The sequence below is a fragment of the Zootoca vivipara genome, chromosome 10 (genome assembly GCF_963506605.1).
Source record: "Zootoca vivipara chromosome 10, rZooViv1.1, whole genome shotgun sequence".
In the NCBI taxonomy this organism is placed as follows: domain Eukaryota; kingdom Metazoa; phylum Chordata; class Lepidosauria; order Squamata; family Lacertidae; genus Zootoca; species Zootoca vivipara.
In genome coordinates, this window is record NC_083285.1 from 67,389,935 (window position 1) to 67,406,829 (window position 16,895).

Below are 16,895 nucleotides of genomic sequence, written 5' to 3' on the forward strand. Positions count from 1 at the left end.
GACGGATTGCAATGTGTGCAGAGGAGGGCAACCAAGATGATCAAGGGTCTGGAAACGAAGCCTGATGAGGAATGGTTGAAGGAGCTGGGTATGTTTAGCCTGGAAAAGAGGAAACTGAGAGGCGATATGAGAGCCACCTTCAAATATTTCAAGGGCTGTTTGTAGAATTTGTACTGTTAAAATGGAAAGGGGTCAAACCATCGCAAGAGGTGCTGAAATTTTGGGAGGTTGGATAGTCACAATGGAATGGTCTTGGTGGTGGGGTGCACATTTTAATTCTTATTTATGATTATTACCTTGTCCAAAAAAAAAAGATCAAACTATTGGACACTTTTCACCAGGGGATGCATAAAGCTACTGTAGGAAGGTACAGAAATGTTAATAATAATAATAATAATAATAATAATAATAATAATAATAATTTGTTGTTGCCCTTCTCAACACACTCAACCAACCAAATTACCAGATTCGTGTCCATTTAAGGATCTGCGCTTCTCAAGAAGAGGTTGTAAACACAGAGGTAACTCTTCAGCTTTACATACTTGGCATATATATATATATATATATATATATATATATATATATATATATGCCATCAGGAGGTGGAAAGGAGGCGGGTGTCTCGGGAAAAAAGACTTTGGCAACCCCACCTGCCACTGAACCCACTATGTTTTGACTATATGTGATTTTGGTTTACACGCTATCCCTGGAACGTAACCACCACATGAGCGGAGAGTTGCCTATATAGCTATATAATGGCTCAAGTTGGCCCCAAGAACCTGACAGAAGTGGTCTGCCCCCTACGATATGCCCAAGGCATTAAAAGACCAGCCTCCAAATGTCCTTGTTCTCTGGGCCACAGTTCATGATCCTGGAGAGATCACCCAGCTCCTACCTGCATTCTCACCACTATTGCCAGGCTTTTAATTCTACCTAGTTATAACTTTATTTATCTTACTCGTGGCTTGAATGCATTTCATACAATGAGTATCTTTCCAAAGCTGAGAATTACTTACCCATGTACAGCTCGAATTACCGTTCTCTCTAAGGAATTATTAGTGTATCTGCTATCTAAGTCCGGCGGGTATTCCGCCTCCCACTGGAACGTCACTTTGACAGTTTTGTCGCAAAAGGTCACTTTATGGGATTTGGAGAAGTCTTCCCTCAACCTCGTGGCCATGACGGCAGAGCGCGTGAACGGCACGTAGCTCCTCAACTGCTTGTGCGGGTGGCAAATCCTCTGCTGGTGCCGGAAAGGCATGACTTTCCCAACTAAAGGCCCCGGCCTGGCATTCTTCACACCATTCTTGGCACCGTGAGAACCCGGGGACCCCTTCTTGCAAGATTCAGACACCGGGGAGGCGTACGAGTGCTCGGAAGAAATCAAGGAGTGAATGCTCGAATCCGAAAGGTAACCCATCTCCCTTGGAGGTGTCGCCGAACTGGGTTTTGCAGCCCTTCTTTTGCTGGAACGCATGTGGTCTCTTTCATGAGAGCTGGAAGGAGACTCTCTGCCCCCACCACTTTGCTCAGGAGACAAATCAGACTCTGGGCCCGTCTTGCCAGAGAGGGAAGCCGTTTTCAGCTTCTTCGTCACTCTGTGATATTCGTGATCCGAAGACTTGTCCGAATGTTTCCCTTTGTGCAAGCGGCGGCGCTCCCGGGAGGGGCTGGGGGGCAAGGAGGCTCCGCTGCTGTTGCTGAGCAGCGGGGAGTTGGAGCTCAGCGCCAGGTCGGCCAACATGTTCAAGGCGTGGGAGTCGCAGTTGTTGACTTTGGGAGATGGGCAAGCATCCTGGGCCAGGCTTCTCTCGCTCCAAGGATCGTTCTCATCGCTAGCCTCCCCCTGGCTTGCCGGAGGGAATTCGTCCTCCCGCTGATGGGAACTTTTCCTCTTCACTGTGTAAGAAAAGGAGCAAGTTTCAGAGCGGGCTGCTAACACAGTTCTACCCTTACGAAAAAGCACCATTAAAGGCTAGTGGTTTTTGGAGAGCCAATATGGTGCAGCACTTGTGGTTTCATGCTAACTTTCCCAATCCCTGTTCAGTCATGAAGGTTGCCAAGTAACTACTTTGGGACAGTCGCTATGTCTCAACCTAACCTCTCTCGCAGGGTCGTTGTAAGGACAAAGTGGCCTCTTAGGAGGAAAGGTAGGATTTTAAAAGGCTCTCTAACTGTTGTTGTAGTTAGTTACAGATAAGAAAGTGTGGTCTTACATATGAGGACATCATAACAATGATCTGTTTCTTAGCAGGTCTTTAAATCAGGTAAATACAACCTCAGAACTCCTAAGAAACAGATTGTTGTTGTTATTATGCCATATGTAAAACCACAGAATTCAAAGAGGATGTACTTTCTTTTCCCCATGACTGTAGGTACTGTATTGGCCTGAATATAAGCCACACCCAAATATAAACCACACCTTTAAAATTGCAAGGGGGCGGGGAGGAAAAAAGCCAACACCCTAATATAAGCTGCTCCCTTCCTCGCTGTTCCTAGCTGCATACGGGGGGGGGGGGGCTGCGTTACTGCCTTTCCCCTTCCTCGCTCTCTCTCCCTTCCCAGCCTTGGCGGGAGAGGACGGGGGATTATACATGGGCCTGGCGCCGCTGCGCCGTGCTTCTAGCTTAAGGTCGAAAATATAAGCTGCACTTTAACTTTTCACGGTTGGAATTTGGGGGGGAAGTGCGACTCATATGCAGGCCAGTATGGTAGTTATAGAGAAATCCCGTCAAACTCAGGTAGCCATAGTTTCCTGAGCATCTTCACGTTCCTGCTGATGAACCCACAGGAAGCACTATGAACAACGTGCTTCAAGAAATCCACCTCCCTTTCTAGGAACCACAGGCTTCTAGGAAGCACTTTCTGGCCTGCAGGCAGGTACATTTTCCTGCACTCCCTGCTCTGTTGGTATGGTGGAAGGCACTCAGTTCCACAGGTTCAGAGAGAGGCACCCATGGGGGCCCTGTCTCTGTCTCTATGGGACCTGGCACTCTGGGACATGGTCCACGGGACTCGTGCCCTCCGGTGGCCCTCCGGTGATCAGCCATCAGCCATGTGTGGCTCCCTAGCCATTGACTTTATAGCATCTGACTCAGCATCTTGGTCACTGTCCTCTTACTCTGGTTCCTTGTGCTCATCTTCTCGCTCGAAACTTTTTCTGCGGTGGAGTCTTTTTTGTTTTTCGAGTGCCGGGGCTTCTTCTCTTCCACTCCAAGGCTCTCAGGAGAGGGGGCGGCCTTCGCGGCAGACTGAACAAATTCCGCAGACAGAACCTCAGCGCCTTCAAGAAAAGAAAGGTCTCTTTAGCGTCAAGAAGGAATAAGGCACCAGGAAGTGATAAAATCCTTGCAGAGAGTCCTTATGATCCACACGAATGCTGGCCCAATTCAAACATGACTTGCCCCCATGCTCAGATCAATGAAGAGCCCCTCCTGCTTTGCATGGGAACGATCCCCAGTTCAGACCCCAACATGCTCAGGAAGGTGCCAGGCAGATCTGCCATGGGAGGGAGGTGCATCAATGAGGCTCAGCCACTCATCTAACCTCCAATGTCAGGGGCAGCCATAGAAGGGCCTCCCAGGCCCCATGTGGCTCGGACACATAGCTTGTACCCGGAGCCGGGGAGGGGGCGTTAAACATCACTGGCTTTATCCTATGGAAGTCCCTCCCAGCTGAGAGCAGAAAGGCCCCCTCCCTCTTGAAATTCCAGCACCTACTGAAGACTTTTTGAAGACAGGAGTGCCTGGCGTGCTATGGTCCATGGGGTCACGAAGAGTCGGGCACGACTAAACGACTAAACAACAACAACAACTGAAGACTTTTAAAAAAATACTCTAGCAGGCATTTTAAGTATGTTTTCTGATTTGGGGTGTGGATTAATTTTAAGTGATTTACCTTTGCTTTATCTTTCGACCATTACTGTACACCACTTAAGAGACTACCGTGTTAAGTGTTATATATTAAAAAAATCAGATTTTTTGATTTAAATCAGATTTTTTTAAATAAAATGCTTTTTGAGGAAAATATATTACCACCCAAAGGTTATTCTAACATGAAATAAAGATTAGTTTTTTAATTGTGTAGAATAAGGCTGTACTGTACATGTTTAATTTTTTTGGTAAATAAAATCCATTAATCCATTCACAATGTCATGCTCTTTCAGAGGTTTTTGAAAGATTACTGGGCAGTTTCTCTGCCCCCAAGATATTATCACAGATGCTTGGTTTACTTTTGCAGTTCTCAAAACTGAATTTGACTCAGCAGAGATCACATGCCTCTTCTTCACAGCAAAAATGTTATAACATGAACAGAGTTGAGAAAAAGACCTTCATCCTATTGTTCTAACAAACCTATGGATACAGAATCAACCCCTTCAGTGCTACGTTTCAAGAAGTTCAGTGAATAGAATAGAAACAATATTTTTCTGATTGTTTGGAGTGGAAAAGATCTGCACAAGAAGAAAGTGAAACTAAGTGTGAGGAGGAAGGGGCAAGCAGACAAGCAGTACAAAATGAAAGTGAAACTTTCTGAGCACAATACTGCACAGCCACAGACAGACAAGTCTTGGGATCTTTTTGTGTGTATGACCTGAGGTTTATCACATTCTTTCCTTGGAGGAAAAAACCTTTAATGGCAGCAGGCCATAAAAGAGACCCAGTTTGGCAATATTTTAATGAAGTTCCTTTACCTATCGGTAAGGCAGGCATGCATGCAAAATGCAAACACTGCAACAAAGAAATGCAAGGCCTGGGGGCCCGAATGAGGCAATATCATGAGAAGCGCTGTGATGAAGATGACCAAAGAAACACATTTGAACAGGCAGGATCGTCAGGTTGGTAAACATTTTTACTTTGAACTGTCATGTTTGAGCAAAATTATATTGCTTATTATTACTGCATGTTATGAAGAAAAGCAAATATTCCTTTTGGGGCAGTGCTATGTACAATAAGCAGAAATTGTATAAACAATAAAATATAACAGCATTGACTTTTGTGTTTAGGGGAATTCATGGATTCTGGAAACTATCCACCTTCAAGAAGATCACCATCCTCCTGTTCTACAGTTTCAGAGTTATCCATCCAGGATAGTGCTTCATTAGCATCATTATCATCAAACACCCACAGCCACATATCACTATCGCCTAAAAGAAAGTAAAAACCCTTCCCTCCTGGAAACCACCACAGATAAGTTTGTGATAAAAACTAGCAGATTAGAAAAAGAGCTAATTGATGAAAAAAAAATGCCCAGTTTGTTTATGCAACGAACTCTTCTTTCTGTCTGACTGAGAACCCACATTTCATTAATACGGTTCAGTCACTGAGACCAGGATACAGTCCACCCAGCAGAGCAGATGTTGCAGGGAAACTGCTGGATAAAGTGCATGACAGAGAAATGGAGTGGAGTAATGTCCACAATGATCCTGTTGTATGTGCTTGTATAACAGAAGAAAGGAAAGTCTTCCTTGCACAATTGATACGCCAGGAAATGCACACACAGCAGAATGCTTACAAGAAGTGGCAGTAAAAGCTATAATAACATGTGAAGAAAAATTCAAATGTCTAGTACGCAGTTTGGTCACAGGCAATGCTGCAAATGTATCCAAGATGAGAAGAAATTTAGAAGAGCAGGAAGGGAATAAGCTAATAACATATGGTTGCAGTGCTCATTTGCTGCACCTCTTAGCCAAAGACTTTAGTGTTCCAGAAATAAAGACTAATGCTGTTGAAATTGCTAAATACTTCCGTAACAATCATTTTGCTGCAGCAGCTCTGAAAAGGATGGGTGGAAACAAGCTAATACTCCCACAAGATGTTAGATGGAACTCTGTGGTGGACTGTTTTGAGCAGTATATCAAGAACTGGCCTATTCTGATGACAGTTTGTGAACAAAATCGAGATAAAATAGGTGGCACTGTCACGGCCAAAATCCTCAACATTGGGCTTAAGAGAAATGTTGAACATATACTGAGCATCCTGAAACCCATCTCTGAAGCTTTAAACAAAATACAGAAAAATAGCTGTTTTATTGCTGATGCTGTTGAAATTTGGAAGGAACTGAGTGAAAACAGAACTACACATGGACAGAATTAAATTACAAGCATTAAAAAAACGAATGGGACAAGTACTGTCTCCAGCTCATTTTTTGGCAAATATTGTCAATATCCAGTACCAGGGTCAAAACCTAAGTGCTGAGGAGTTAGCTATGACATGGGTATCCAGCAATCATCCATCTGTAATGCCAACTATAATAAACTTCAAAGCTAAGACGGAACCATTCAAGAAATATATGTTTGCTGAAGATATTTTAAAGAAAGTCATTTCTTGGTGGAAGTCATTTAAGCACTTGGATTTAGCAATGATTCACTTTTAACAGCAGTAGCTGCTTCTGCAGGCGTTGAAAGAATATTCTCTTCCTTTGGACTCATTCATTCTAAATTGAGAAATCGTTTGGGACCCGATAAAGCAGGAAAGCTTGTTTTTCTTTTCCAGAGTATGAACAGAGAAGAAGATGAAGATGACGAGTGAGCTACGGAGGACAGTATTTAAGTTTTTCATGTGTAGGCTGGGCTGCACGGTCTAAGTTTCCTAAATATATATATTTTGTTTAGCCAAATTAGTTAACAAACATGGATGTTTGTTTAAGCAAATAACATATGATGTAATGTTATTGTTTCAGTTGAATAAATCTATTTAAATTGTTATTATTAAGGTAATGATTATTTTTCTCCTTCCTAAGTACAACAGAAAAGTTGTCCAAATATGAATGATTGACCTATTAAACTGGGGATAAAAAAACTAATATGAAAAGTTGTTATTCTAAAAATCTTCATCAACTTGTATATTAAAGTTATACCAGCAAGAATTAGTCTTTATGTAGAAAACTATGATTTAAATCAAGCCTTACTGACTAGTGATTTAAATCAGTTTGATTTAAATCAAATCCTGCACCCCGGCAAAAAAAAAAAAGCACCCTCAACTAATACTTCTGATTTCCAGCAACTGGTATTTGCTGTATTATACTGGCTCACACTTGTGTGCATGAAAGGGTTAACCTGAGCCCCAAGCACAAGTTACTATAGGTGGGACTCAGCAGGCTCCCACCAGCCTTTGCTTCTCCCTCAACCTCTCTCTCCCTCCCTCCGTCTTTGGAAGAAGCCAGCTGCCACATGGTAAAACAGATTTTTACAGCCTGCAGGTCTCAGGTAACGGAAAGACCGCATATGAAATAAATAAATAATAAAAGGGTAAAATTCATACAATTGCTTATCTTAGATTTCCAATTTGAAAAGCCAAGAATCTCGGATTTATTCTAGCCTAAGCATTTTGTTTAAAGGTGGATGAGAGCAAATCTAACCGAGTTTGATGTGCTTAATTGAGGCAATCAACCATTGCACTAACTCTGCTATGGAAGGCTAAGAACCTCTTTCAAACCTCTCTCTCCAAAAGTATTCAGAGCCAGGTGCTTGGACAGTGGAGACAGAACATTCCAGGAATCGAGGCAGCATGTTTCTGCAGCATATATAACATGCCTCCTGGTGCTGAATGGCTCTAGCAGAGTACATTGGGCAGGCACATTGCTTTGAATTGCACCCCCCCAAGCACTGTACTAGCATTTAAAAGTGCTCACCTGCAAGAAAATCTGTATTAGGGTTAAGACAGTGCACTCACCTCTCTTCTTTCTTAGCGGGTTCTGAAGATTTTTTAATTTAAGGGTGGGTTCGTTAGAGCTGCCAGGGGGTTCTGAATTTTTGGAAGTTGGCAAGGAGAGATTTGAATTATCCTTTCTGGGTTTTTTCTGGGGGGTTTTGCCCTCCTTGCTGGAAACCGCCTCCAGAGGAGACCATTTCTCCCTTGCACTTGCTACAAGGAGCCTACTGGATTTCCTCTTCTGCTGCTGCAAAGTCCGCTCTCCTATCTCACTGGTTTCCACATCAGCCTCTTTGCTAGGTGGGGCCGGCTGCCCCGCACGCCGAGTCCTGGCCGTTTCAACCGTGCTAATTGGCTCGTCGCGTGCCAGAGTGTCCAAATTCAAACCTGAAGAAGTGTCTGCCTCCTGCAAGTTGCTGCTGCTGCCACTGGGAGACCGAGATCTGCCATGTAGGCAAGCAGTGGCCGTTGATAATTCCAGCGCATAGTTTTGGGGATGAGACAGGTAAAACTGCAGGCGGGAGAGAGAGCTTTGGGGGCACTTTTCGGAAGGAGATTCAAGATCAGGCCCTTCGAAGGAGGAGAGGGGCGGGCTATCGAGGCTGCTGGTGGATGGTCGGCAATTCTTCTTATCAAGCTTTGCAAACTCCTGGAGGTGCAGCTTCACCAAAGTGCTGAGTGGGTGTCCTCTGTCGCCGGGATGCTTGACCGCTTCCACCAATGCATGGCGGAGCCCTGGCAGAACCAGAGAGACTTGTAAAGATCTCTCGTTTGCCCCGTGTTCGCATTTCAAATCTTTTGCTGCCAAGAAGAAACACACTATTAATGCAACGTGCACCCATCAAAAGAAAAACAAGCATGCGTGTGAGCTTTGCAACCTTCTGAGAGCCACATGTCCAAGGGGCAGAGGGGCAGGGACAAAAGCAAGCGGAATAAATGTGAATTTTATCTTTGTAAAAAAAAAATTAAAAATTCGCAGACACTCACACACACCCCTCTCTAGCCTAGGCAAGCAAGAAAAGTTCATGGAGGCATTCCAGCCAAGCCAACACTTAGAAAGTGTGCAGAGCAGGCCTGCTGAATTATGTCTCTCAAGAGGGTGTGTGGCTAGGGATGAAAGGCTCATGAGGGCCAATCAAAGAGGTATGGAGGGCCACATTTGGCCTCCAGGTCTGGGGTTCCCTATCCCTAGTCACATGGCCAAGCAGATGTCCAATGGCTTTGCTGATCATCCAATTATAGCGCAGTTGAAAACATTGCAAAGAAGGTGGAGGGAGAAGATTCTACTGCCCAATTTAGATGGTCCTCAAAACCATGGTTTGTGAGACAAGCTGTGGGCTGCTACTTCCCATCTCACCCATGGTTTCCTTCTGCCTCCTACCGTATTAGGCACTAACCATGGTTTTCTAGGCCCTCCAAACTGGCAAATTATGGCTTGCATTCCCTCCCTCCCCAGGCCAGAATCAGAAACCCATTCCAAACTCTCTTTTTTCAATTCTGGCTTGGACGGAAGCGGCATCCAGAGTTTGCATCTTTGGACGCCCCTGGAGATGCAAGGCTGTGCATGACATGGGGAGGAGCCTATCAAATACAGTGGAACATTGGTTGTTGAATGCTTTGGAAGCCAAACAATTCAGAACCCAAACGCCGACAACCCGGAAGTGAATGCTTCTGTTTTTGAACGCACCTCGGAAGTCGAACATTTCGGAAATCAAATGGGAACGGATTACGTTCGACAACCGAGGTTCCACTGTACTGCCTGAATTCAGCAAGGCCAAGCAAAGCGATAGTACCTGTTAAACACTTAGGCCTTGGGGAAGAGATTAAAAACAAGGCCTGAAGACACGTAGATTCACCCGGGCCAGAATCTGCAGAGAGGAGAGAGAGGGAGACTGGTAAGAGCTACAAATCTGACTCTTCCATCAAAATCACATATGGATATACATTTTTAAACCACAGCAAACTTCAGATCTTTTATTCTTACCTTTTTCCTTTACCAAGGCAGATGAGGAAAGCAAGATGAGGATCCCCCGGTCATTTAAATGTTTGACAAGTGCCTACAAAGCATAGGAAAAAGGTCACCGTAGGAACACAGGAAGCCAACCCTTTACGGAGTCAAACCCTTTGGTACATCTAGTTCAGTAATGTCTACACCAACTGGCAGCACCTGTCCAAGGTTTCAGACTGCAGACATTCACAGCTCTACCCAAGGAATGAACCCGACCCTGTCTGCATGCAAAACATGTGCTCAGCAACTGAGCCAAGATCCCCTTCTCAAGCTATGATCAATTTAACACCCCTTTTTAGGTGAAAACAGAATATTGGATAAGGATTGCATGAGCCTTGGTTTGATCCATCAGAGCAATAATCATGCTCTCAATTGTTTTAAATGTCCATAATATACAGTTCAAATTTGTGCATTTATTTTTGTTATCTCCAAAGGGTTGTTGGTTGGTTTTTAATTCTTGCAACAGCTGATTAAAGTATGGTGTGTGGCTGCTGAAGAGCAGCAGAGAACAGTGAGTTTAACAGCAAAGTGGGAATCATAGCTGCCAAGTTTTCACTTTTCTCGCGAGGAAGCCTATTCAGCATAAGGGAAAATCCCTGTAAAAAAGGGATAACTTGGCAGCTATGGTGGGAATTCAAGCTGGTAGGCCGCTGCAGAAAACCAGGTGTTGGAATAGATGGGATCTTCAGTCGGATCCTGCAGAGCTCTTTTACATTCAAACCAAGGTCTCTCTGAGCCAACACTGTTCAACACTTTTTCTTAATGCTGGTGGGTGTGCTCTTAGTCCATTAGAAATGTTGGGTTACAACAATTTCAAAATCAACATTAAAAACAGTTTTAAAACAAATTACAATCACAAAAAGTAGGATGGAATACAGTAAAAGGAACAGCAGCCCAAGATTACTTGTTCTTATTAATCTAGCATCCTTAAAATGCTGCTCAGTGTTCCAAAAAATTTAACACACATTGATGGCAGGGGGCTGGACTAGATGAACCTTGGAGTGCCTGCCAATTCTATGAACTTGTTGTAATTGCCACAACAGCCCTGCTGTTCTGAGCTTATGTGGGAGCTGACATTTCAATCGGGGCCTGCCTAGTTCAAGGTCTCAGCTCCAGAAGACCAGCTGTGTTGCAAGGGCCCTGAATAGAGGCACACCTACAGCCAGCTCTTCGTACAACCGCTGCTCTTGTTTCGTAACTATTTTAAACGGAGGTAGAAACCTTGGGCTCTCCTGGTGCAGCCTTGTTTCACTTTCAGTACTGACAGCTGCGCTTTGACAGCAGACCTTTATTTTTACTTTACTTTCACTTTGAGCTGTGCTCTGTGAAAAGAGTTGTCCCGAGGCAGAAAGATACAAGTCTGTGCCGAGAGAATTAATCTGAGCCTTAAAAAGCCCAGAGCTGAAAGAGGAAGTGGGAAAGAGCACCACATATTCAACTTCCTCCCTAGAGAGAGAAATATTGCCACCCTTGCCATCTCGTGCCCGGGGGGGGGGGGCACCGTGTATAGGTGTGTGTGTGTTGTGGTGCTGGGGAGTTCAGAGGCTTTGTGGGTACCCAGGAAAGACTTCAAGGGCCCATTGCATCCATGTTTGACATGCTGGGGACTCCTGCAGGAGCTGGAATGATCTTTGGGGTTCACACTCTCTCCCCTCCTCCCACTGGCCACACATGGCTGGAAGGAGGTCTCTGCCAGTGTGGAGTTTCACTTCCATTGACCTGCTGTGTCATCCAGACCAGGGAGAGCGGCTTAGAACAAAATGTTTTAACAAGCCAGCTTCAGAAACTACAGTTTGAAAATGGCTTGGAAGCTCAGTCCAGGAATAAGGTAGATAAAGGAAAACGAAACCTGAAGATGCAAACTGGGGGTGGCGAGGGACTGAGGCAGAGAAGAGAGGAGACACCATGCAAGTTTTCGAGGCACAGAAAATGATCCAGAAATCTACTCCCCTTGTTCACTGCCCTGATATTTTATGATCTGGCAGTACAAAAATACTTTTACAAATAGATAAATCAGCAAATTCCTAGAGTCGTGCTGCAACAGAATATTGGAGACTGCCCTTTTTCTATTTATAAATCCCCAGTTTTCTGATTTGTTAATCCCTTCTCTGTGGTGCTCCCTATGCAAATTGTCTCTGCGGTTACCTCAGAATGTTAATGGGCTCAGTGAAGTCCTAGGCCACAAAGGTTGTCAAAATGAAGGGATGCAAATTATACTTTGCTAGGAATGATCAGTAGATAAGGACTGGCAGGCGTCACTCCACAAAAGTCAGGACAGAAAACTGGTCCCCAAAAGCACGTTGTACTTACCAGATCTTTTTCCTTCAAGCTCTCTGTTAACCGATTCACTTTCTGTTCATTTTGATTTAATATTTCCACTTCGTATAATCGGAACAAAATTCCTTGATGGCAGACTGCAGAGGAAACAAGCGCATTTTTATTTCAGTATTCTTGATTGTTTTTAAAATTATTCAGTACCTAACTTCTGAATGCAGTAACTGCCCCAGAATTTATGTATTCATTTATTTGAACTTACTGCTAACCCTTTGCCTGACAATCCCGGGGTGGGTTCTACAAATGTCACAATTAAAATAAAGCCACAACAATGACAAAATAAAAAAAACCAAATGAACAGTAATGCAGAAGGGAGAGAAGACTGGGCCACTCAGCCAAAACCCTGGGAAACTCTGATAATTCATACTGAGCATCTCTTTAAAATATGTTAACCCTATACTGTATGTGTAGCCTAACTTTTTAAAATTGTTCTAAAACATTACAAAAGGGAGAAACTTAAAATGTGGTAGAGGAATGCAAGGCTTATGACAAAAGAGAAAGCAAAACAGAACCACCACCACCACCCAAAATAAGTAAAAATCCTAGGTGAAATACTGGACATGGTAAATAATGGACATGTGTCCTTGTTTACAGCAGACAGTCCTCTACTCCCCCATTTGTTGAATGTTTTCGCCAGGGAAATCTGCTTGGCATCATCACTGTCAGCTTTCAGCTGCCAAGATAAGACATTCCTGATTGCCAAAGCCTTTGGTTGCTAACTCCGTTCATACTGTAGCTATGACCCATGGCCTTTTAGCTGGGTGGGGAAGGATCTGCCGTTTTCATAAAATTTTACTGGATGAGCATGTTTTAGATTTTTAAAAAATTGTTTTTTAAAAAAAATATATTTGCTGCTGCATTGTTTTCAAATGTTGGCAAGCTCTGTGCATTTTAGGGCATCTGAGTGGCTCTGAGACTTTTTGGGGTATGGAAAGTAGCATAAACAAACATCCATTTCAAGAGCTGTCCAGTCCAAGATAATGTGAGGCGGTCTCTCTTTTTGGGCAACACTAAACGAACCCAGATAGCCTAATGCAAAAGTACCTAACAAATAAGAAATCAAAGCTGCATGTTTGTACAACAGAGTGCTACCTCCAGTGTTAAGATAAAGCCAACTTGGAGCAGAATTAATCCCTACAGCAAACTGTACTCAGTGAGTTCAACAGATGCCCCCCCCCCTTGCAGTGCTGTGTATGGACTTGCCTTTCTGTAAACACAGGAATATGCTTGGGGTCGGGGTGGGTGGGTGGTCAGGAACAAAAATCTATTTCAATACTCTTCTTCCAAGTAGTATAACCGTAACAAAATGGAATCTGATTCTGGCAAAATTCTAAATTACTTTCACAACCATATTTTGAGAGGTTGCTCAAAATACAGTTGCTAGATTAGCTGTTTGGTAGTTTCGCTTCCCCATTCGTTTCTACAGGGAAAAGTTGGATTCACAATTGTTGTTGTTGTTGTTTAGTCGTTTAGTCGTGTCCGACTCTTCGTGACCCCATGGACCATAGCGTGCCAGGCACTCCTGTGTCTTGCACTGCCTCCTGCAGTTTGGTCAAACTCATGTTGGTAGCTTCGAGAACACTGTCCAACCATCTCATCCTATGTCGTCCTCTTCTCCATCCCCCTTCATGGATCAATGCCTTGTCGTGGCGAAGGGGCTTGAATAACTCAGAGAAGCTATGGGCTATGCCATGCAGGGCCACCCAAGATGGACAGGTCATAGTGGAGAGTTTTGACTAAATGTGATCCACCTGGAGAAGGAACTGGCAAGCCACTCCAGTATCCCTGCCAAGAAAACTCCATGGACAACGACAACAGGATTCACAATAGCTTAACTTAAAACTTATTTTTAAAAATTGAAAAATCCCAATCCAATTTCACCTTTTACTTATTGCCCTAAGTAAGCTTTCCTTGCCTATAAAAAGCATGCCTCCAATATTAATTCAAAAAAAGAGGGATTGGAGGGGAGGAATCAGTTGTGGAAAAATTAGGAAAGTGCTAGAAGAAGTTTGAAAGCCATAACCATCTCACACAGACAGCCAACATGACCCCTGAAAGGAAACTACTAACCACTTTTAATAAAGAAATAAAATAATTCTTTGCACAGCTTACATAATTTTAAAACGGTACCTTCATGATTTGTGTAATTGTTTTTCCCAAATACAGCTTCGGGCAACTTTTTTCTCAGCTCAGATATGCCCACAACATACTTGATCTCTAGTCTGGCTGGCCTAGCAAAAGAAAAAGGGGGTTATAGATTCAAGGAATGTGCAGAAACTTTCCTGTCCAGGGACAATCCTAAAACATCCCAACACAGATGAAGCCCTCTGTTACTACGGGCACTCAGACCCCTGTGTAAGTAAGAGAAGAATTACCATATTTATTTGAATGTAATGTGCACCCTTTGTGGCCAGATAACATCGCGAAAATTAGGGGGCACATTAGATTCAGCGGCGCATTAGGTTCACGTAAATAGGGTACTTGGCTCATTGGAAAACATAACTGAAGACAGGTCAACAACCTGTCAGTATCTTTAAATAAATTGTTTTAGTTTTCAAAAGTCTACACACTGTACTATGAACAATATGTTTAATTTATCCACTGACTTCCCATCCCCCCTCCATGACGTTCTGTGTTTACCCTTTAATGCTGCATATTTTAACTTATAACATTCCATATGTACATCCTAAATTATTATACCCCAATATACAATATACAGGGACCCAGGTGGCGCTGTGGGTTAAACCACTGAGCCTAGGGCTTGCTGATCAGAAGGTCGGCGGTTCGAATCCCTGTGACGGGGTGAGCTCCCGTTGCTCGGTCCCAGCTCCTGCCAACCTAGCAGTTCGAAAGCACGTCAAAATGCAAGTAGATAAATAGGAACCGCTACAGCGGGAAGGTAAACGGCGTTTCTGTGTGCTGCTCTGGTTTGCCAGAAGTGGCTTTGTCATGCTGGCCACATGACCTGGAAGCTATACGCCGGCTCCCTCGGCCAATAATACGAGATGAGCGCGCAACCCCAGAGTCGGTCACGACTGGACCTAATGGTCAGGGGTCCCTTTACCTTTACACTACCCTAAATTATTAGCCTTAATGTATTTCTACTCTTGCTCATATTTCAAATTATAATACTGTAGTTCTTCAGATATTCCAGAAAAGGTTTCCGAATGTTTCGTCATTTTGATCTCTAATTTTTGCTGTTAGCTTTGCCATCTCCTTATATTCCATCATTTTAAGAAGGCATTCTTCTTTTGCTTTGAAAGCCAGTGTGGTGTAGTGGTTAAGAGCAGTAGACTCGTAATCTGGTGAACAGGGTTCGCTCCTCCACATGCAGCTGCTGGGTGACCTTGGGCTAGTCACACTTCTTTGAAGTCTCTCAGCCCCACTCACCTCACAGAGTGGTTGTTGTGGGGGAGGAAGGGAAAGGAAAATGTTAGCCACTTTGAGACTCCTTCGGGTAGTGATAAAGCGGGATATCAAATCCAAACTCCTCCTCCTCTTCTTCTTTGCAACTGAGAAATACTGCCTATTTCTGGGACTAAAACTGGGACTGAAAGCGAGAGCTAGAATTAGCACCACAAATGTCAGGGCTGCCATACTGATAATAACCTAATCCTGAACTAATTCAATATCGTCTACACTGACTGGCAGCCGCTGTCTGGGATTTCAGCCAGGGATCTCTCCCTACCCTGCCTTGGAGATAACTACCAGAAATTGAGTACTGGACCTGCAGTATGCAAGCAGATGCCCTACCACTAAACTAAGGTCCTTCCTATACGTGCTACCAGATCGTGTCCACTAGCAGTAGGCTGGTGTTCGGCACTCATTTCTGATAAATTATTTCCGAGTTATCATGGGAGTTTATATCAAACTGCACTGTTTGTGAAACTGGGCTTTTGCCTCATACCAATAACAAACTTAGGTTGGTCTCTAAGGTGCTACTGGAAGGAATTTTTTTATTTTGTTTCAACTTTTGGCTTTATGGCATGCTACTGTGCTGCTTCACGGTTCCTTTTATTTTACTGAAGTAGCCAGAAAAATCAAACAACATAAACTGTTATTTGGAAAATGTTCTCCAAGCCTGGCCTTTCTGCAATTTGCATTCTAGAAATCGATAATGCAAGCCCATCTCTCTACAAACCTATTGTTCTGAAGGTTTCCATTTCTCCCCCAAACTAAATAATTAAATCTGTCAGTTTTCTGCTGTCTCTAGACATGTCAGGAATCACTCCCTCGTGGATTTTTTTCCATTTATACCTCCATACTATTGTTGCTGCTGTTAAATGCGATTACTATTAAGGATTTCAAGTTGCTGAGAATGTCCTGTTTTCCCAACTCCTGCTTTACCTCCTTAATCTATGGGCTCATTTTCTATGTTTTGGAGAGCCATTGAGCAAAAACCCAAAATGCACGATGGCCCATCAAGACCATGATAAACCAGCTTTGATGGTGTTTCCTGCTTGGCAGGGGGTTGGACTGGATGGCCCTTGTGGTCTCTTCCAACTCTATGATTCTATGAGCTGATGTTGCTAGCTGCCTGGGAGTACCTAAATGCAGAGGGTGGAAGACTGCTGACCGACTAGAGCTACCGGTAGAGGGCAGCTGTTTGGGTTGACTGCTGCATTGCAGAAGTTTGGAGGAGATTATCCTCAGGGTCCCTTCCAACTCTACAGTTCTATGATTCTATGAAGATTGATCAAATTAAAAGAGGTGTGGGAAAAGAAGACAACAGGGCAGATAGATCAAAGCTGGAGGAAAATATGGGAGAATCATACGTTAAAAATGTTGTCTATAAGAATAAAAGAAAATTCTTATAAATTAGTTTGGAGATGGTATTTAACACCAGTCAGATTAAATCAAATAAACAAGGAATATTCGGTGTTATGTTGGAGGGGATGCCAGGA

General features: G+C 43.6%; 1 protein-coding gene across 3 annotated transcripts in view; it reads right to left on the reverse strand.

The window, feature by feature from the left end:
- TASOR2 (transcription activation suppressor family member 2) overlaps positions 1-16,895 on the reverse strand; it is a 57,517-nt gene that overhangs the window by 17,847 nt on the left and 22,775 nt on the right. For all 3 annotated transcript variants that reach the window (XM_035128556.2, XM_035128555.2, XM_035128553.2), the window contains 7 exons: positions 14,122-14,222; positions 11,968-12,071; positions 9,634-9,706; positions 9,443-9,517; positions 7,671-8,450; positions 3,122-3,283; positions 1,017-1,899 (listed from right to left, as the gene is read on the reverse strand). In XM_035128556.2, the coding sequence (XP_034984447.1) occupies positions 1,017-1,899; positions 3,122-3,283; positions 7,671-8,450; positions 9,443-9,517; positions 9,634-9,706; positions 11,968-12,071; positions 14,122-14,222 (2,178 nt within the window). The remainder of the gene's footprint in view (positions 1-1,016; positions 1,900-3,121; positions 3,284-7,670; positions 8,451-9,442; positions 9,518-9,633; positions 9,707-11,967; positions 12,072-14,121; positions 14,223-16,895) is intronic.